Genomic DNA, 23,242 nt, shown 5'->3' on the forward strand with positions numbered 1-23,242 from the left:
TCTCAGTTGTTACTTTGTGAAAAAGGTCCCCTTGACCAAAATACATATGTGTTGCTCTTCTTTAAAATCCCTGCAGATTAGTCACCTTTGGCTTAGATATTAGTTCAGTCTCCATGAACCAATTCTTGGCTTTTACAGAGCTTACCAAAGGACTAATTAGGGCCAATTTTGATTTATGTAGGAGACTTAGACTACTTGTCTATCAGGAACACAAGCCTGCCAATTTATTTCACAAAAGCCACTGAACAACAATCTGATAACATTTATTTTAATAGCTGACACACAGCTCTAAAATACCTGAACTCTCTAACAGTCACCATGAAATTTTAGTAAAATTTTAAATAAAGTATGGCTAATGAAGAGGTGCTTTGAAAAACTCTGAAGTCAAACATGTTTATATATCTTTTGCAATGAAGGAAATTGATCTTACTGTAAGATTTTGCAGAGAACAAGTGACAGCTCAGAGTGCAATTAAGGGGGAAAAAACCCCAATTCTCTGTAATGATTAATTATAATGAGCATCCCATAAAAACTTAACATCCTAAAGCTTCCCAAGAAATGTTCAGGCAGCACAGGTGACCTTTAAATAAAAAGCGTGCTTTCTATCAAAGTTAGAAAAATGCATTGCTTCCATTTCTTAAAAAAGGGAATAAGGGAGTGAATTTACAGACAAGAAAACTAAAATTATAAAATTTTCTCAAAACCTAGAGATGTGACTTAGTTTACTTTCCAAAGGCTAGTGGGGACAGGGCGGGCAGCGGGGAAGAAATCACCTCTTAGCAAACATGCCTAATATGAAATAATGCTGTTTGCCTAATAAGAAATTAAGAAAAATAAAATTGTATTCATTAGAACTGTACATTGAGTATCTGACTCAATACAGTTTAACTTAGTCCACAAAAGAAATTTGTTCCTAAAAAGTTACATGTGGGTTGAGTTTACATAAATGAATTAATCTTAAAGTCAAGAGGAAAACAATAAAATTCTATAGTGAGTTCTTCTACAAAGCAAAATACGTATTCATAAAGTGAATAATCGCTCCCTAATGTATTTGCCTAATTTAGACTTAAATATATAATGTTGACTTAAAACAGGATGATACAGTAATTAAATGGAGACATTAATGGCTTAGAGCATTTTTCTTCCTAAAGGGAATTCTTTTTGTGAACAGGAAATCTAGAAGGTACAACTTAAAAACTGGACTGTTTTTCACATTTGTTGCCTACATTTAACTTGGCAATGGCCACTTTGAAAGTTAGGGACCTCTTCTTAAGACTTCTAAATGGCTAGTGGTGATTCATTCTCTGGACGATGAAACAGAAGCCATCTTTTAAAAAGGAGTATGTCACAGAATCACATTCTGTCAGAGTCCAAAGAGATCTTAGGTATCACTTAGTCCAACTTCTTCAGGTTCCTGAAGAAACTGAGGCCCAGAAAGGTCACAGAGCTGGGCAGTGGCAGTCAGGAACAGAACCCAGGTCTCCTTATTCCCAAAATTCAGCATTCTTTTAATTAAATGCTGGGGACACACACACAGGCAAACCATACATGAAATAATAGGCTATAACAAAAGTACTAGGGAAGGGGCAGGGAGTTTACGGAATTCCGGGGAAGCAGCAGGCTAACTCCCTCCAACCAATAAACATGCTGCGAGTAAAGCTGGAGACAACTTGAGGCAGCCTGAGAAGGGACTAATCAGCAGCCCATTTTGCTAAGGGAACAAACAGCTAATGGAAATTTGTATGCATTAAATCACCTTCTAAGAAGTTACTTTACTTTGTACAGCTTGCTTCCCCACTAGGCTTCTTATACATTGACTTGTTGATGCACAGCAAACTCTTTCTAGATGGCCAGGAAGCCTGAAGCCTTCCTTTCCCAGTGCGCCACAGCACTTTAAAAAAAAAAAACATTTAAAGTAGAGCATCAAGAAAGGACTAATCTTAATGATAGTGACATCTTATTAAAAAACTCAACGTCCCTGGGAAAATATGTGATGTGAAAAGCATTTTCCTGGATATATGAAGCTCATATTTTTTAAGTTAGAAGAGAGAAAAAACATGGTGTATATCATAGTTGGGAAAAACTAACCAAGAGGGGAAACAGAACATATACAACTAGAAGTCATTTCGCTGGGTGACTTCATGAGTCATGCTTACCATCTGTGTATGAATGGGAACTCTGTTTTCAGTGGCACATTAAGAGGAGCTAAAAAATGTAAACCTTTAAGGGGGGAGTGAGGGTGAAAGAACATTAACTTCTAAAATATGTGGGAGATAATGATGGTAGCCAATTTATTCATCTCATCTGTTTACTCTCACGAAGATTGTTACAAAAGCACCCTATTATTAACTGCAACTGAACACGTCAGAATTGAGCTGTGATCACTCAAGAGGTGTGCTTTGGAGGCTGCTTTTAAAGTGAAACACAGCTTTCTGAGTACCAGGAGTCCAACGAGGCTCAAGTACAATGACAGATGCTTTGGTACTTTAGGGACAGAGTGAGATCAGGGGCCTGAGGTATAGCTTTATAGTCCAGGGACAGATTTTTGGCATCATACAAGAACTGTGCTGGCCAGCCCCACCCAGCATGGGTTGATTCCATGTATGTATTGTGTGCTCCAATGGAACAGTCTGTCTTGGGACCACAGTGTATTGCCCAGGTGACAGCTGTATAGACCAAGTGAGATACCAGTGATCCAGGTAGGCAGATATAGGAGAAAGTGACTACTGGTTGGTGAAAATGTCATTAATCTTTTGAAATCTGATCTAAGGAGTTACTTTAGAATACAGAGAATATTTTTACTTCATGCCTTCAAGTGATCTTGTCTCTAAAGCACAGAAGTAAAAGACGCTTGATTACAATTTAGAAAATATTTTGACTTCTGTCAGCAAATTGCTACATTAGCTTCCACAAAATCACTGGTAACATACTTGTTATATGAATTCTTCTACAAACAAAAAGTTTATTCATTTATATCATCCTGAAAATGAGCAGCTATGAGGTGACACACACAGAATCACCCCTCAAGTCAAGCTCTAGTCCATTGTAATGTCTGGTTTTATATCCTTTGAGATTTTTAAAAAGGAAACATGGCTCTCAAACAGTTTATCTCTACCAGTTCCAGGCTATGTCATTTTGGCAGGCTCTAACATGCTGCATGAGTTTTTCTTTCTTTACAAAGCACCATGTCTGTCAATCACCCTGTCATTCAGAATTAAGAGAATGATGTCAACTGAAGAACACAGAACAATGGTGATGAGTTTCTGTGTTCAAACACAAGGCATATCATGTCAGATTTATCTAGGGGAGCAATTTTCCTCATTTAACAACCATTTTAGCCTTGCAGGTAGACATTCCAATTTATCACCTAATGAAATTTTTCCCCAAATTATTCACTCTTCATCCTTCTCATACCTACTAGGGCAATAAGTACATCATGATGTGGGCAATGATCAGTTATTCTTGGAAGGGTGGGGCCACTGCTCTAATTTGTCCTTACTGCCTTTTGTGGATGGCTGTTATTTTTAATGACTGCCCAGATTCCTTCAGAGGCTACCCATAAACATTTATTTTAAATGTTATAATTACTATTCTGAGGAAACAGAACATATGGAAGCATTATTGATTAGTCTATCAATTCAATATTGACTTGAAATTAATTACATCCATTTGTAAAACCATTTGTCAAACATCCCTCACATTATCAAAGAGAAGCACTCTAGCTCCTAAAACAAGGTCTAAAGTAAGTCCTACTTTCCTACTAACTCCCATTATAAAATTAGAGACATGTTATCAAAAGAAAGTTCCCAAATAGACCGAGTTAAAAACCTTGCGTGAAAAAGACAGTAAGATGGTAGCCAGACGCGTGGCAATTCATTTGTTTCCTGATCATCTGAAAACTAGGTGGCTATTACCACTGGTTGTGGTCACGTTCCTCATCCTCATGACCACAGGGATGTCTGTCTTGGTAGCGAAGATATCTACCTCTATGCTTTGGGACTTCTAGACTTTGCCCTCTTCCTGCTTTGATCTGGGCATTTTCATCCCTTTAATTAGGAATTCCACTGCAGTAACACCCTTAACCAGTGGGGGTCAATTCTCAAACTGTACTTCCACCAGAAAAGTGCTATGTTAGAAGCTTCTGTTTGTATAAAACATGCTCATTATCTATCTTCAACTTTAACATTCTGTATTAAAATTCTGTAATAATCTTGTTTTCCCCTGTGGCATAAATATATACAGGACTTCACATTTCAGGTTAAAATTGCATACTTATGGTGAATAGGATATTTTTTCTTGGAAGAAAAGTTGTACCTATTAGTGTGAAAATTCTCGTGAAGCATATACTTTCATAATATAGACTGACTTCTCAAAAAGGAAATTCAAAATATAATTTACTTACATACAAAGATAAACCATAAAGACTTCCCCACAATCTTTTAAATAGTGATTGTATATTCAATATGATCTGTTATGTAACCAAATATGCAGATTTATTGATACAAAGACAGATAAAGAATGGAAAAAAAATTTTAAAAAGTCTTAGTATAATATATAAAAGATAATGGAAAGAAATATTCCAAAATGTTAACAGTAGTTATTCTCAGAATGGTGTATAAATGACTCACATTTCTCTCATTATACGTTTTTAATTTAAAAAATTTTCTTCTTTGATAAATTAAAATTGCTATTATGAACAGAATATATGTATAAAGTTTATTTTCCATTTTTATTGTAAAATACACATAAAATTTGCCATTTTAACAATTTTAAAGTGTACAATTCAGTGGTATTAAATACATTCACAATGTTGTACAACCACCACCACTATCTGGTTCCAGAACTTTCTCACCACTCCAAATGGCAACCCTGTACCATTAAGTAGTCACTTCCCATTTACCCCTCCCCCTAGCCCCTAGCAACTATTAATCTGCCTTCTATCTCTATGGATTTGCTCATTCTGGATATCTCACATAAATGGAATCATACGGAATGTGGCATATTCTATTTATCCATTCATCTGCTGATAAATATTTGGGATGTTTCCACCTTCTGGCTATTGTGAACAGCGCTGTTATGAACATTCATGTACAAGTTTTTGTTTCAACACTTCAATTCTTTTGGGTATATACCTAGAAGTGAAATTGTGTCAATGTATAATTTTTTAATGCCTTTAATTCTATTTTGGCATTCTGTGTTTAGTAATGCTTTTTCAGAATCATTAAGGATAACCCTTAGAATATCATGCCCACAATACTATTACTCCATTTTCAATCACTCAGTAAGGTACATATTTTTTTAAGACCAAATCACATTCTTGTACTTAAAAATATAATTTCCACCCTTACTCTGTACACAAATTTCTCTTCTGCCAAATACCTGAAACAATGATGAACTAACTGAAAAGGATGGGCTTTTCCTCTTAGCATAGCCATTCTAACAGTAACTAATTCATTTTCAAATACTTGTATATTAAAAGTTAAAAAAAAAAAAAAAAATGTGGGCCAGGCACGGTGGCTCACGCCTGTAATCCCAGCACTTTGGGAGGCCGAGGTGGGTGGATCACGAGGTCAGGAGATTGAGACCATCCTGGATAACACGGTGAAACCCCATCTCTACTGAAAATACAAAAAATTAGCCAGTCATGGTGGCGGGCGCCTGTAGTCCCAGCTACTCAGGAGGCTGAGGCAGGAGAATGGCGTGAACCCAGGAGGCGGAGCTTGCAGTGTACCGAGATCACGCCACTGCACTCCAGCCTGGGCGACTGAGCAAGACTCTGTCTCAAAAAAAAAAAAAAAAAAAAAAAAAAAAAAGTGTATTTTTTGCTTCAATTGGGAACTAATACTTAATAGAAATTAATATTTAAGCCCCCTAAAATATATTAAATACACAATACCAAGTAGGAACAATATAGAATCTTCTGGAAATTCAGGCTGGCAGATGGTGACCAAAGAGGATAAATATGCCTTGAAAGAGTATATAATAGAGTACACAGTACTACTTCTTAAGGGCTCTACATCCCACTCTCCTAACAAACAGAAAGCTGATGTATCTTTTGGACATAATAGTCCAATAATATCAAGGTTAATTTTAGCGGTAGACAGTGCTTTAACTGGGCTAAAGATGATGATGATGTACTCGGTGCTTAACCATGCCTATGTAACAGCTGTTGGATTCTTCCCTTTTTCCTTCCCCCAAAACACATGCACACACATTTATGTAATACTAGTATGTTCATGTTTGTGACACACACACATGCACACACACAGAAACACACATGCCAGAACTGTACTTCCAACTCAGTAGCTGCAAGAGTAGAAGTGTTCTTGTAGCTTGGTCATCCCCCTTGGATCTCAGGCTTTTCCCATATAATCACTCTCACCCCCACTACTACATACACAACACCCTGCAATCCAGAAAGCAAAAGTAAATCTGGCTGCGGAAGAGGAAACAGCAGCCTTAAAACAGTAAAAGAACCACCCAGACTATAATATATGTTAATAAATAGGGAACATGATTTGGGGCTGTTTAAAAATAAAGTACTAAGGAATATTTCCATAATACTTGTAGACTTCTCTTTAAGAAAAATCAAGTAAGAACAACAAACTTATAGAAAATAATAAATTAGAAATTTCAAGTTTACAAAAGGTTTTCTACATTCCAACTTTGGTAGGAACAACAGTATACATTTATTTTATTTCTTCCTTTGCAAAAGTCCTAAGATGTGTTCATATTCTGATAATGCTCCAGAAAATCTTATCACAAAACCCAGAGGGGACTCTTGCATTGTACTCTCTGTAGAAAAGTTTTTTTTTCATCCCACCCCCGAAAACTTTTTAAATAGCTCTGGTATAACAACAATAATTTATATGATAGAGATTTTTTTTCAAATGAAGAACCTTATAAATGTCTTATTCTGTATATTGGAAAACCGAATTGCAGTGGAGTAAGTAAATTGTTCGAAGTCTCACAAGGAATCAGGGCAAAGCCAAAATTAAATTCAAGTCTAATAAACTGTGAAGACAGTGATCTGTCCCCAAGGCAGAATAGTCCAGTTACTATGGGGGATGGTCCTTCTAAAACAGCAGAAGAATTAAAATCTGTCATAAGGATACAATAATGCCATTTATGAGTTATGTGTGAGAGAGAATGTTATGTTTATCACTGAGTTCCCATTGTTTCATTCTCATAGCACTTATTTCTTCATACTTTCTATACACATTTACTCGCCACTAAATTATGAGATGCTTCATGGTGGGAACCAAATCTTACCAGTTTTATACATGGAGCACATTGCCTGGAATACAACAGGCATTCAGTAATATGGGCATGCTTGTGTGTAAAATTTCATAGACCCAATAGACCTACACTCAACATCTCCTCCCAGCCACCAAAGCAAATCATGGTGAGAACCTCTGAACTTCACTAACAATGTTAGCCAACCCCACGTACTAAAAAAGAATAAAAATATGATCAATATAAGCTACTCTAACAATAGCAATGCACAGAGATACCCTAGAAATAACCTTAGTATTATTTGTTAGAGTGTTTAAGTGTATAAACTAAGGTAGCCAAGAATGAATTCACATTATTTAACTCTAGTTAATCAATACCTTGTTATTATCACAAGCTGATTCCCCCAAATGGTGTATTATCCTAACTATTTCTTCCTGTTTCTGAGATGTATCCTCTGACCAACTAATTACTTAGTGGCGGTTATACCAGAGTGCACCAGAATGAAAATAAGAGGAGAAATAAATTCCAGTCAGTCCTTCTTATTACTTATTAACAGCTTTTATGAGGTGCTTTGGTGAGGTAGTAGGAGAAAAATGAAAACCAAATTCAGTTTGGGGATTATAACAACACGTGGCACTTTGTCCTTTAAAAAACTCATTTACTTATATCTCGTTCAGTTGTGAGGTTTATTCATCCATGTTACTCTCGACCTCCATTACAATAGAGAATGGGCTGAAAGAGTTATTTTCTGGGCCTAATTTTTAACATCTCCTCAAGAGTTACCTTCATTTTTCTTTAAAAATTTTTCTATAATCTTACCTCCCAGTCCAAATAATCACAGACATCTTCAAAGTTAGTGAGCAGAGACACTGAGCAGAAAAGCCGTGGCAGCTCATCCCTTGTCATTGGGGGAAAACGGCTATCTTTAAGGGCACTGTTAAAAAAACAAAGCAAATATTAAAGCAATCACTGGATATGAAAGTTCCCAATTTCAAATGCAAACAATTGTTTGAAAAAGGTAAGAGTTTCAAAAAGAATCAGTAAGCTGTCAAAGGTACCAACAAGCTTCAAATGTATTCAAATTCCCCAAAGATTTTAGAAGTCACCTTTTTTTCATTTAATAGATTGTGTTTGCTAGCCAATCTTGTGACCACTTCAATTGTAAAGAGTGAATTATCAATTACATTTCCTGTACAGCCATTTCCTGATGTCTTTCCCTGCTACTTGTAGAATCTAAGAATGTTTTATTTTGCTTTTGAGAAGAATAAAAACTAGACTAGTGGAAACTTGTAGGAAGATTTCTGGATCTAGTGCTGGTGGCAGTGAAAATAAATTATATATTTATGTGTGTGTGTATATGTGTATGTGTATGTATACATATATATGTATACAAACACACACACATATACACAATATTGTTTTAAAAAAGATTATACTAGGAAGGCCAGTCACCATAGAACAGCACTCAAAGAATTCAAAGGAAGATCGAAATTTCATTTTCTTCAATTAAAAAAAAACAAAGAAAATGGAAATAATCATGCAAATTATAGACTAAAAATACTCATAAGAATTTCAGGCCCCCTATAAAGGATAATTTAACATATGACTCAAAAATTATGAAACTACAGGAAACAGGGCTAATCTAGGAAATAAAAGTATGATTAGGAGACCATTAATCACGTCAATGAATTTCTGAGTACATCAACTCTGATTGGATCCTGTAATCAAGTGTAGTGTATCATAGTGCCAAACTCTAGAAAACCCCACTGTAAAATGTGGAAAAACCATAATTCTTCCTGCAACGGAATAGAAAATACACACACACACACACACACACACACACACAGAGTGTGTGTTCCTTGTACTTTTAAAAGAAACCACTTCCTGATCAAGAAAAACAAACATACCTCTGATTGCCTACTATATTAATGGCACTACTGGTATTCATAACATCCATCTTCAAATGTCCTAGATAGTAGCCAGGCTTAGAAATATTTCCATGGATTAATCCTCAGAGGTTACAAACTCAGACTCTACAAACTGCTTGGGTCATAACATAGTTCCATAGACTTGGAAAGAATTTAATTCCTTTTTCAGTGACTTTCTCACTGATGAATTTTCTTTTTTTCATTTTCCCATCCCTTTGTTTGCATTTTGAAGCTCATCCACTGCGTTTTTATATTTCCACCACATTTTGGTGCTCATTTTATCCTGCTATACAAAGGAAAATGCTTACAGGAAGATATATAGATGTTATATATGTATAAAAGTATATATGTTTTTCCCATTCAAGAAGCCAAGATTAACCAAGAAAATCAGGAAATCTGTGATAATTCATACTCTGAGAACAGCATTTCACTATTTTATAATTTAATGACGTAAATTTCCTATGGTTTGGCTTCTTTTATTTTCCTACTGACAAATAAAAGTTTTAAAAAATACTTCCAAGTTCTCATTCAAAGCCAAGATAAAGACGTGTGTGTGTAACCACCCGCACCCCCCAACGCCACACAGGAAAGAAGTTCTAAAACACAGACCAGAAGAATTATATGCATAAAAAACAAAAGGCCAATCACATTTTCAGTTTTACTGTTAAAAGAAGAAAAAGAGAGTAAAAGACACATTATTCATTAGAATAATATAAAATATAATTTTAGGGGGTTATGGATTTTTTTACTGTGGTAAAATATACATAACATAAAATTACTATTTTAGCCATTGTTAAGTATATAGTTCTGTAAAATTAAATATATTTGTAGGGTATCTATCACTATCTTCCATCTCCAGAACTTTTTCATCTTTCCAAACTGAAACTCTGTACCCATTAAACACTAACTCCCCATTCCCCCCGCCCCTAGTCCTGGCATAAAATGTAATTTAAATATACTTTTATAATTTCAAATAGTTATAGTAATACAGTCACTAATGTTTTTAATCCATAACACTTTTATTGAGATATAATTCACATACCACAAAATTCACCCTTTTAAAGTACATAATTCAATGGCTTTTAGTATATTCACAGTTGTGCAACCATCACCATTACGCAATATTAGAACATTTTCATCATCCTTAAAAGAAACCACGTACCCAATAGCAGTCACTGCATATTGGCACCACTCCCAGCTCCTGGAAACCATTAATCTACTTTGTTTCTATGGATTTGCCTATTCTGGACACTCTGTATAAATGAAATCATACAATATATTGCCTTTAGCGTCTGGCTTCTTTCACTTAGCATATTTTTGAGATTTCATCCATGTTGTAGCATGTATCAGTACTTCATTCTTTTCATTGCCTAATGATATTTCATTGTATGGATACACCAAATTTTGTTACCTATTCATGGGTTGATGGACATTTGGGCTGTTCCCACTTTTTGGCTATTTTAAATAATGCTGCTAGGGAATTGATGTATGAGTTTTAATGTGGATGTATGTTTTCATTTCTCTTGGGTAGATAGCTAGGAGTGGAACTGCTGGATCATAAAGGTAATTCTACCTTTAACTTTTTGAGGAATCAACGAACTATTTCTCACAATGGCTGCATGATTCTACTTTCCCAGCAGCAATGTATGAGTTCCAGTTTCTCCACATCCACACCAATATTTGTTGTTTGACCTTTTGAATATAGTGCTAGACCTCCTTTAATGAAGCACATTTTGTACCTAGCTCTAGCTTTTTCATTTTAAAAATACACATGCTGAAGTCACTATACAGTTAATTTCTCAATACTTTTGAGGCAAATTATCATTTTGTTCATTTCCTAGCAGACCAATAAAAGATAAGTTTTAGCTCAATGCAATTCAAACTATTTGAAATCAATGTAATTTTCAAATACCTAAAACATAAGTGAGGATCAGGCTACAATGCTTTTCTCATGACATGGAGCCTTGTTGTTCACTCATTCTAGGCTTAAAAAAAAAGAAAAATGTTTAGAACAAGGAGTTAGTAGGAAAATGCTAGAACAATGAATAGGATAAAATGACAATGGTGCCTCACCATGTCAAGATTCAAACATACTGATTTCAAAGCTCTGAAATGGTAAAGGTTGTTAGTCATGATGGGAATAGTCTGATTTTAGAGACATTTAAACAAGACTTTTGATTCTTGCATTTTTTAGCCAGCTCTAAGTAATTTTTCATTAAATTCATGAACACAGAAAAATTACAAAGGTAGGAAGTCCTCAATGTCTCTAAATGTAAATTTCTAGGGAAATGAACTAGCAATGAAAGCCTAGCAAGGATTTAAGGGATTACAAAAAGATGAAAATACAGCTGGAGACTGACCTCAGAGCTGCCAGGCTGGTGTGGATAGCTGATAAACAACAAGAGTCAGCTTTCCTCAACCAAGCTTTCCTTAACCAAGCTCTCTTTAGAATACGCAATGTTGAAATTGTGCTTTTAGAGAGAATACTGTAATCTGGAGTTGGGCAGTTACTTACTCAAGGTGACTCAGCTAAGTTAATGACAAGGGTAGGGATACAACCGAGATTTTCTGACTCAAGTCCAAAGTTCTTTCTAGTATTTATACTTTAGTTGTCACCTTTGCATGGATTTGTTTTCAAATTTTAAAATTAAATGCTTGCCTTACTTGGCAATTCTGATCTCATACCTGTGGTACCTCTACCTAAAGATGATAAATAATCATTCAGTAGCACTCATTAGTAGCCAAAGGGTAAACAGAGCTAGACTTCCTGTCTACTGGAAATCTGCAGGAGTAAAACAAATTTTAAAATATTAATACTGTCCATAGAAAGCATTTTATACCAAAGTAGTATCTGCCAATTTAAATTCTAGGCAGTCTAAGGAACTGACAAGGGGGTCCTGTAAGTAAATTCATATGAATTTCTCTTTGTTAGAATAGGAAATCATTTTCTAATGTTTAAATATTGCTAGAAAAACAAAACAAAATACTTACATATAAAACCAGTCAGCTGCTCCATCACCCATACGATGGATGGGTAAGCTTTAAACAATTACAGTTTAGTTCACATATCAAATTCAAATATATTCAATTCAAATTGGCACCTTCTCAAGAATACACCTCACCTAATTGAGAAGGAACATTAACATTTGTCAAAGTTAATATATAATGTTATATAGTACTTTAATAAAAATGAACATTTTAAGAAAAGATATTAAGAGTTTAGCTATGAAAGAACCAAAGAGTTTGTGACAGTGCCTGGAAACTATGCTAAAAAGAAAAAAAAGTCGCTGAAAAGAGGCAAAACCTTAGATATTACAAGGCTCATCGTAAACGATAGAGCATGTAACAGAAATAATTTAAGGGACTCTGTCTAGTCATTCGCTCACTTGTTCATTCACTTTCTAAAATATTGCTGACCTTAATTGGTTAACTGCTGGAAAGTTATCAAACTGAAAGGGGCTTCATATTACATATAACTATTATTCAGGACAAGTAAGTAATTAAAACCCAAATTAAAAATCCCTGTTTGGACAGGCAAAGAGAAGCAATTCAACCATGTATTAGTCTAAAACTAAAAGCAGTTTTTTCATGAGGGGTTTGAACCACCAGTAAATTCCATATTCTGTCATTCCCTGCTAGAGCTTCTGGAATAGAATGCATAGTGGCATGTTTGAACCCCAGAAACTCAGAATACTAGAATCCTAAACCCACATCTGAAAAATTATCTACCTCTCTTTCTCACTAAGTAGCAATTTTAGCTTTCTAAAATTCAAGAAGTAATGGACACAAAACAAAATGTAAAAATGTGCCTATTCATCAAACCTAAGGGTAGAGAGGAAGAACAAAAGACACAATTATGGTTAAGGAAGGAGGAAAGGTGCCTTATTCTGGTCAGGGCTGTTACTCAAAAGAAAAGTTTCAATTGTAAGCTATATGTACAGTGTTACTTAATTGGGAGATAGTTTTCCTTTTACAGTAATAAATAAAACCTTCTTGCTGCTCAATGACCATTAACATTTATTAATTTTAATATATATGCTTAATATGATATGATGGGTAATTCATGGGGAATAGAGGAAAGAACTAAGGGATGGAACAAAAGGAAGAGAAGATAGGAGAGAAAGAAAAAGGAAAAAGGAATATGTAAAAAGAAAGGAAGAGAAAAGCAAGAAGCTGAAAAAAGAAGTAGGAGGCAAAGAAAGCACAAAAAAGGGGGACACTTAGAAGGGCTCAAATAGAGACACATGCAAAGAAACAAGGACAAAGCAAGAAAGGGAGAATGGAAAAGTAAGAGAGAGGAGAGGGAGGACAACAGGTTCAGTAGGTTTTGATATATATTATCGGGCTTCTATCCTATGAGATTCACTTAGGCTTTAGAGTGTTATCACTTACTGCCCTCTGATTAAAGTTCCTGAAATGCTCTGATCTTGCATTCTTAAAAGCCTCTACTCTCTATGAGATAGCCATAGCTGCCCACCAGGAAGGGAAAAATCCCTGTGAGCTGCCAGCTGTGAGGACCAGCAAGTATCATCAGAATCTGCCTCCTAGGCCACAAATTCCTCCCCTCTAAATTAAGAGAATTGGGTCTGAATTTGATTTAGTGGAGCAGAGCTAAAACTGGAAAATAAAAGATACATAAAGAAACAGATGGCTAAATGTTTGTATATACAGAAAGTATTTCTTATTTCCCTCTACAAAATGTCTACATAATGCTTTCTCTGCAGAGTTTCTAGATTTACTCTATCTTGTTTTTAGAAATGAACTACTAGAAACTATTTTTGTTTAAATTATGTTTTTCTGATGAAAATCTGCCAAAGTAAAATGAATATAATTTAATTTTCTCTTTATGACTCTGGTTCATCTTTAAAACTCAATATAACTGGGTCATTTGTTACTGTACACCATAACAACAGTGCTCTCAAGGCCTTGGCAAGAAAAAAATGTGTGGGTTTGGAAAAGATTACGATATGACCACTGACAATTATAAGCTTGGAAATATGAAGATATGAGATTGTCTCTACCTTCAAGAGACTGTGTAACACACAGACTGGCAAAATTTCCAGGGATCTCATCCCGTTTGTTCTCTTAAGTTAAGATATACTACAAAACTGAATGAACCACCTCTTGAACTGAATTGGAATTTAGAAACCTGGTCTACAATCCCAAATTAGTATTACTTCCCCAGACCCATCAAAAGTGTGTCTCCAAGGTATAACAACAGTTCTCTGTGACTTATGCCAATAAATATAGCTCCTAAAATGTAAAATTGAAGTAATCGTTAATTAATGAGCACTATTTCACAGTTCTCTAGAACATAACATATTACAATGGCCAACAGCTTGGGTTCTGGAGTCAGATATACTTGCATTTGGATCCTGGCTCCACTATACGTTAGTTGTGTGACATTTGGGCAAGTCTCTTAATCTATGCCAGCCTTCATTTCCTCATTTATGAAATGGAGATCATAACAGTACCCACCTAACGGAGCAACTGTAACAAATAAAATAATAATAACTGCACAAGTGCCTTTACTAACCTACTCAATAAGTAGTGGCTGTCAAAGAACTCTGATTGATCATCCGTCTGTCCACAGGGCTGCCCCATATTATGGCTCTGGTGAAAGAAAGGGAGCCACAGGACTAAGCTGTGCTATGGGAAGAACTAAACAAGTTATCTTCTCTAGGAATTAAATGTGGCCATCTCGGGGGATAATGACTACCTTTCCAGGTTCTAGTGTTTTCATTTCATTTTCTTTCATTTTCAAAATAAGTATTAAACACCCGCTATATGCTTTTTATTATGCAAAGAGCCATGGAGAATATAAGAATAGATTACTAAATAATATATGGATATGTATAAAATACGTGTTAAAATCATGCTATAGGACTGCTGAGAGGAATCAGAGCAGGTTAGCGCTCAGTTTGAAAAGATCTGTTTTACAATTTGCTACTGGTTTACTGGTTACCAACTGACTCAGAGTTACAGGGAGTTTTACAGAAATAAAAAAAATATGTATTTTTTTCAGAAACAAATCTACATCAAATAAGGTACATCTTCATCATGAGTTTCCATTATCCTGCAGGCAGGGATTCATATGCTGCTTTGAAACAGTTTCTTAGTTTTCTTGAACTACAGTTTTTAAATCTTTTGGGCAGGAATTGTTCTTTTACTTCTGTAGAAGAAATGTTTATAAAGAAATAAAGTTCCCTAAATCATGTTTGATGGATTTAGATATATTACTCTCTATCCTACTATTCATACTATAGCAAAATCCTTAGGTAAAAAACAAAACAAAACAAAACAAAAACAAGAAAAATAATTTCTAAGCAGCAGATACAGAATGAGAGATGAGAGATTCCATAGGCAGCAACTGCTTTCCTCATTTAAAATAGCAGTCTCTAGGCTGTTTTTTTTTAAATTAGTTTTTCGTTTTTTAAATTAAAAAAAACCATAGAATCCCTTCAGAACTGCAGGACATGTCCTCACTACCACATGGGGATTGGCTGACAACGTCGTCTGTCATCACCAGGATCCAAACAGTTTTGATTGAGTATTCTTATCACTAAAAAAAGTTTGAGCACACATCCTCAATATGTATATTTATAAAGTATATACTTGTACTACTATCATAGGCTAATATATCAAAGCATGATACTTAGAGTAGGCTTTGTATATTAAGACAGTGAGTATAAATTAAATAATGTTCTTGATCCTTTGTTGTTTTGGGGCTGATATCTTGTCAGATCTGATTCGATTATTTTTGTTTTCACTTCATGACTTGGCTAAATTAAGAGGAAACTCATAGAAGAGTCAGCTAGTTCACCATTTTCTTGCCCTTGCATTATTACTATTATCATCAACCCATTTTTTTCCTTGCAGGAATCTTCCTAAGCCACTTGTCCATTCTGCGTGGGTTAGTTTATCTAGCTTTAACTGACCTACACACAATAGGCAAACAGCTTAAGAAGATTCCTGCAAAGAAACCACAGGATGAAGATTATATAGGTTGGAAAATCCCTTATTCAAAATGCTGGAGTCTAGAAGTGTTTCAAACTTGGGATTTTTTTGTGATTTGGGAATATCTGCATTATACTGGTTGAACATCCCAAATCCAAAATTCTGAGATCTGAAGTATTTCCTTTAAGCGTTACATTGGTATTCAAAAGTTTTCGATTTTGGAGCAATTCAGATTTCTGGATTTGGGATGCTCAACCTGTACTAAGAACTAGAAATCTACTTAACTAGGTACATGTAAACTGAAATATGTTACAATATGCCTAAAGTGAGCAAAAGAATGTGCATGCCACTATGAACTCTCACCAAACCAAGAAATCTCACACTTTTCTCGGGATCCCTTATTTAGAGTATATGACAGTGACTCTCCAACATGGACCAAAGGAGAGCATCAGGGTCAATCCACATGTTAAACATTAGTGGAGTTTAAATACTTTCTTATATTTTATCTAAAATGATATAAATAGAATTTCTAATATTTTTATCTCACCCCACAATGGATCTTTCAGGTGCATCCCTCTTTGGATGGCCTAAAGCGCCTAATCAAGCTCTAGAAGACTGGTCCAAAGATATTTAGACATGGCACTATGAGCAAAAGCAACTTAAAATCTCAAAAAGCCAATACCTGCTAAGTACCTACTGTGAGTAAGGTGAGTAAGGTACTATACATCATTATGTTGTTTAGTCCTCAAAACAACTCCATTTTGTAGAGGAAGAAGCTGAGGTTCAGTGATGATCAGTGAGATTAAGTAACTTGCCAATGGTTCTAAAAACAGGTAAGAGAGCTGGCCAGGCGTGGTGGCTCACGCCTGTAATCCCAGCACTTTGGGAGGCCGAGACAGGCGGATCACGAGGTCAGGAGTTCAAGACCAGCCTGACCAACATGGTGAAACCCTGTCTCTACTAAAAATACAAAAAAAATTAGCCGAGCATGGTGGTGGACACCTGTAATCCCAGCTACTCAGGAGGCTGAGGTAGGAGAATCACTTGAACCCAGGAGGTGGAGGTTGCAGTGAGTTGAGATTGCACCACTGCACTCCAGCCCAGGCAACAAAGTGAGACTCCATCTCAAAACAAAAACAAAAACAAACAAACAAGAACAGGTAAGAGAGCTGACATATGAAATTAGGACTGCTTGCCTCTAAATCCCATTCTCTTTTCATAGTACCACTTTCAGAATGTCAGCAAATCAACATAAATGTATACACATTTAATCAGTATTAAGGAATTTTTCCCCAATTAATGCTTGCATTCACAGGATTTAACTGAAAGTATTAAGTATAAATGTGAGCAGGTTCTGAAAATGCCTAAGAAAAATAGTACCTTTTTAATGAAAGTGTTAGCTTGTTTTTGTTCTCTTCTTTCTCCATTTTGATCTTGGTGACTCAGAGCTGCTACCATTGAAAAACATCTGTTTTATCTAAACTTAATAAGCCTTATTAGTGGGATGCTAAGCCTTCCCTTATTCCGAAGCCCTTTCCACAGTTTGAAACTTAATCTGCTGGAAGTCATAATAGGTTACCAAAGTACTAGTTTTGGACATATCTAGGCTGGTGGGCCTGTTTCTGATTTTTTAATTTTGCTTTTCCAACCTGTATGAATAAGCTCTCTCATACTCAGTACACGAGTCATGCAATTCTTTTCCTTCCCTCTTTCCATGGCAATCAAATCTATTAATTGAACTCTATAAACTGCAAAACATGTGTTGTCACTCTAACTTATGTGTCATGTTAGGCTGGTTCAGTTGTCCTTTCTAAAACTATTGCCAGTCCTAGATGATACAAGTCTGCTGAGAGGCAGGATACTGGTTCCTATCATGCGGCCTGTTTATAATTTTCTGCATATGTCACTGATCGGGGACTAAAGGTAACTAAAGAAAAGAATGAAGTCAAACTTAAAGATGAGGTACAAAGTAAAATTATCAAGTCTGTCATACTGAGAAGGAGAAAGAGAGAGAGAGGAGCCCAACCTTCCCCACTACCTCATTGTAAAGTTTTTAATCTTTATTTTCCTTTCTCTTCTTCCTTTTCCCCACCTTTTGTATGTGCTCCTCTTTTCTACTCTAGTAAGGTAAGGAAGAAAGAATAGTAAAGGGTCACAAGAAGGACATGAAAGAACAGAATGGGGGTGGAGGAAGAGAAGAGGACCACAAAGACAAAGGCATACAGCAGCTGCCTTCACTGCTACCTAGTGCTGGCGAGGCCAAGTCTGACAAGCCAGTATGCAAGGCGGCCTCATGTTCTCATACCCTGCTATTGGGTCAAGATGACCCATTCCCTTCTGTACAGGTTTTAATGTTCTATTCCAACTTTCGGGGAGTGGATGGGTGATAGTGACAGAGAAAAGAACATGATCCACTGCCTGTTTCTTTCAAACTTGACAAGCACAAGGGGGATCAGGAAGAAAAGTAGAGTACCTCATCCCCGCAGCCTAGCTGCCTAACCAATCAATGTTTATTGAATCATTCCTTGATCTGTGTGCTTTTAAATGGCATATTTCTCTATGGTAAGTATAACTGCATGTCTGTTCTTATGGCCTCTGTAATTGGCCTCACATTCATTTAAATGGAATTACTTTAATTTTTATCACTATATGGTATCTTTGGAGGAAAGAATCTTTTACACTACTCATATCATTTTTGTTTTATATGATTCTTAATAGTTTCCAAAGCATCTTCACATCTTTCATCCTAGCTGAAACTCAAAACAGCCCCATGAAATAGACAAAGCCAATACTACATTATATTAGAAATCATAATAGGTGTCCTCCAAGAACAAGGCCCCCTAAAGTCATGGGGTCAACCAAATGTCAGCTAGAAGTGCTTAGAGATCATCTAGTCTACATCCTTCATTTGATTTTGGGGATAACTAAGAGCAAAAAGCTGCATGCCCAAAGTCACAAAACTACTTAGAAATCAGTGACATCTCCTGACTTCCCCAATTCACTGATCTTTCCATCATTCTTTCACATAATCCAATAACACTCCAGAGCAGATGTTCAAGATGCAAAGAGGAAAATGATGCCTAGGGCACGAGGGAATAACTAAAACAGTGAAACAGTGAGCTGCCCAACATAACTCAGCACTGACAGGCACCTGGCACGTGTCAGCATGCTGAAGCCAAGCAGAACTTAGAAATTAAGCAGATAAGGGTGGGGGAGCAGCGGAGCACCAACACTATGTGAGTGTGGAGAATGCAGTCTTAACTACTGTCTTCCTCTACGTTTCTTGTCCACACCACTCCCTCCTCATCTTGCTTATACACTCCTAGTAGGGGCTGGTCTCACCTTGCAGTTCATCCATTCTGTCCCATCATTTCTACTTAGCTGCTGAGCTACATAAAGGATTATTCAAGGGAAAGGCTATACATTTTTAAAATAGAGTATTTGGTTCTCTTTTATCAAACTCTAAATAGAGAATCTGTCCCTATTGTAAAAGCAACTGTATGTTCTGGTTGTGCATGTATAACTACAAAATTGTTCAGGGCAAGATAATCTCAACATTCGTTTTCAAGTAAATAGCACAATGACATGGGTAGATTCAGTTCAGGTCAAATATGTGATTCTTGATGTACTGCTAAAGTCTCATAGTTTAAGCAAACCTACTTTCCAATCTCAACTTGGAACAGGTTTTACTTTACTCCTTTCAACAAACATGTTTAAAATTAGCCTGATAAAACAGAAAAGGACATTTTAACTCTTCATCTCTTGTCTGGTCATATCTTAAGAACCTAGTTTTGGGTGCAGCACACCAGCATGGCACATGTATACATATATAACTAACCTGCACATTGTGCACATGTACTCTAAAACTTAAAGTATAATAATAATAATAAAAAAGAAAAAAAAAGAATTATATCATCAAAAAAATGTTTTAGTAGTCAGTATAGGCAAGGTAATAAAAACCAGTTTTCTCTTTCTAAAAAAAAAAAAAAAAAAAAGAACCTAGTTTTCAAAGAAAAATTTTACTTATATAGTTTTCCATTCTATTACCCTTAAAAGTTATTTAATTCTCCCATTGAAAAGGTCCTACTTTACTTTTGTTTCCATGAGATGAGCACATGGGGTAATAAAATATGTTGGAAAAGCTTCAAAATATGCTGCTGAAATAGTGGCAATTGCTGATTCTGTACTATGCTACATATTAGGAACACCACAATAGATACAGAAAGGAAATAGCCTCATTTGAGGATGAAAAAAGGGCAATGGGAGTTGCCAAGATGGCCGAACAGGAAGAGCTCCAGTCTGCAGCTCCCAGCATGACCAATGCAGAAGATGGGTGATTTCTGCATTTCCAACTGAGGTACCTGGTTCATCTCATTGGGACTGGTTGGACAGTGGGTACAGCCCACGGAGGGCAAGCTGAAGCAGGGCAGGGTGTTGACTCCCCTGGGAAGTGCAAGGTGTTGGGGGATTTCCCTTTCCTAGCCAAGGGAAGCCGTGACAGACTACCTGGAAAAGCGGGACACTCCCCGCCCAAATACTATGCTTTTCCCAAGGTCTTAGCAACCGGCAGACAAGGTGATTCTCTCCCGTGCCTGGCTCGGCAGCTCCCACACCCACACAGCCTTGCTCACTGCTAACGCAGCAGTCTGAGACGCATCTGCGAGGCAGCAGCCTGGCTGGGGGAGGGGTATCCGCCATTGCTGAGGCTTGAGTAGGTAAAGGAAGCAGCAAGGAAGCTCGAACTGGGCGGAGCCCACCTGAGCTCAACAAGGCCTACTGCCTCTAGACTCCACCTCTGTGGGCAGGGCATAGCTGAAGAAAAGGCAGCAGACAACTTCTGCAGACTTAAACGTCCCTGTCTGACAGCTCTGAAGAGAGCAGTCATTCTCCCAACATGGCATTTGAGATCTGAGAACGGACAGACTGCCTCCTCAAGTGGGTCCCCGACCCCCGTGTAGCCTAACTGGGAAACACCTCCCAGTAGGGTCCAACAGACACCTCATATATGCAGCTGCCCCTCTGGGACGAAGCTTCCAGAGGAAGTATTAGGCAGCAATATTTGCTGTTCTGCAATATTTGCTGTTCTGCAGCCTCCGCTGGTGATACCCAAGCAAACAGGGTCTGGAGTGGAACTCCAGCAAACTCCAACAGACCTGAAGCTGAGGGACCTGACTATTAGAAGGAAAACTAACAAACACAGAGGAATAGCATCAACATTAGCCAAAAGGTCATCTACACCAAAACCACATCTATAGGTCACCAACATCAAAGACCAAAGATAGATAAAACCACAAAGATGGGGAGAAACCAGAGCAGAAAAGCTGAAAATTCTAAAAATCAGAGCACCTCTTCTCCTCCAAAGGGTCACAGCTCCTCACCAGCAACGGAACAAAGTGGGATGGAGAATGACTTTGACGAGTTGACAGAAGTAGGCTTCAGAAGGTCGGTAATAACAAACTTCTCCGAGCTAAAGAAGGATGTTCAAACTCATCGCAAGGAAGCTAAAAACCTTGAAAAAAGATTAGACAAATGGCTAACTAGAATAAACAGTGTAGAGAAGACCTTAAGTGACCTGATGGAGCTGAAAACCATGGCACGAGAACTTCGTGACACATGCTCAAGCTTCAAGAGCCGATTCAATCAAGTGGAAGAAAGGGTATCAGTGATTGAAGATCAAATTAATGAAGTAAAGCGAGAAGACAAGGTTAGAGATAAAAGAATAAAAAGAAACGAATAAAGCCTCCAAGAAATATGGGACTATGTGAAAAGACCAAATCTACGTGTGATTGGTGTACCTGAAAGTGATGGGGAGAATGGAACCAAGTTGGAAAACACTCTTCAGGATATTATCCAGGAGAACTTCCCCAACCTAGCAAGGCAGGCCAACATTCAAATTCAGGAAATACAGAGAACACCACAAAGACACTCCTCGAGAAGAGCAACCCCAAGACACATAATTGTCAGATTCACCAAGGTTGAAATGAAGGAAAAAGTGTTAAGGGCAGCCAGAGAGAAAGGTCCAGTTACCCACAAAGGGAACAGCAGATCTCTCAGCTTAAAGGCTACAAGACAGAAGAGAGTAGGGGCCAATATTCAACATTCTTAAAGAAAAGAATTTTCAACCCAGAATTTCATATCCAGCCAAACTAAACTTCATAAGTGCAGGAGAAATAAAATCCTTTACAGACAAGCAAATGCTGAGAGATTTTGTCACCAGCAGGCCTCTCTTACAAGAGCTCCTGAAGGAAGCACTAAATAGGGAAAGAAACAACCAGTACCAGCCACTGCAAAAACATGCCAAATTGTAAAGACCATCGATGCTAAGAAGAAACTGCATCAATTAACAGGCAAAATAACCAGCAAACATCATAATGACAGGATCAAATTCACACATAACAATATTAACCTTAAATGTAAATGGACTAAATACCCCAATTAAAAGACACAGACCGGCAAGTTGGATAGAGTCAAGACCCATCAGTGTGCTGTATTCAGGAGACCCATCTCATGTGCAAAGACGCATACAGGCTCAAAATAAAGGGATGGAGGAAGATCTACCAAGCAAACAGAAAGCAAAAAAAAAAGCAGGGGTTGCAATCCTAGTCTCTGATAAATCAGATTTTAAACCAACAAATATCAAAAGAGACAAAGAAGGCCATTACATAATGGTAAAGGGATCAATTCAACAAGAAGAGCTAACTGTCCTAAATATATATGCACCCAATACAGGAGCACCCAGATTCATAAACGAAGTCCTAAGAGACCCACAGAGAAACTTAGACTCCCACACAATAATAATGGGAGACTTTAACACCCCATTGTCCATATTAGACAGATCAACGAGACAGAAGGTTAACAAGGATACCCAGGACCTGAACTTGACTCTGCAACAAGCAGACCTAAGAGACATCTACAGAACTCTCCATCCCAAATCAACAGCATATACATTCTTCTCAGCACTACATCGCACTTATTCTAAAATTGACCACACACTTGGAAGTAAAGCACTCCTCAGCAAATGTAAAAGAACAGAAATCACAACAAACTGTCTCTCAGACCACAGTGCAATCAAACTAGAACTCAGGATTAAGAAACTCACTCAAAACCACATAAGTACATGG

The 23,242-nt window shown here is 36.9% G+C and overlaps 1 protein-coding gene across 2 annotated transcripts in view; it reads right to left on the reverse strand.

Moving 5' to 3' along the window:
* The window catches only part of AMMECR1 (AMMECR nuclear protein 1), a 131,422-nt gene that overhangs the window by 14,186 nt on the left and 93,994 nt on the right, over positions 1–23,242 (reverse strand). For both annotated transcript variants that reach the window (XM_054544134.2, NM_001135493.1), the window contains 1 exon segment: positions 8,056–8,170. In XM_054544134.2, coding sequence (XP_054400109.1) covers positions 8,056–8,170 — 115 coding nt within the window.

The sequence above is a fragment of the Pongo abelii genome, chromosome X (assembly GCF_028885655.2).
Source record: "Pongo abelii isolate AG06213 chromosome X, NHGRI_mPonAbe1-v2.0_pri, whole genome shotgun sequence".
Classification (NCBI taxonomy): domain Eukaryota; kingdom Metazoa; phylum Chordata; class Mammalia; order Primates; family Hominidae; genus Pongo; species Pongo abelii.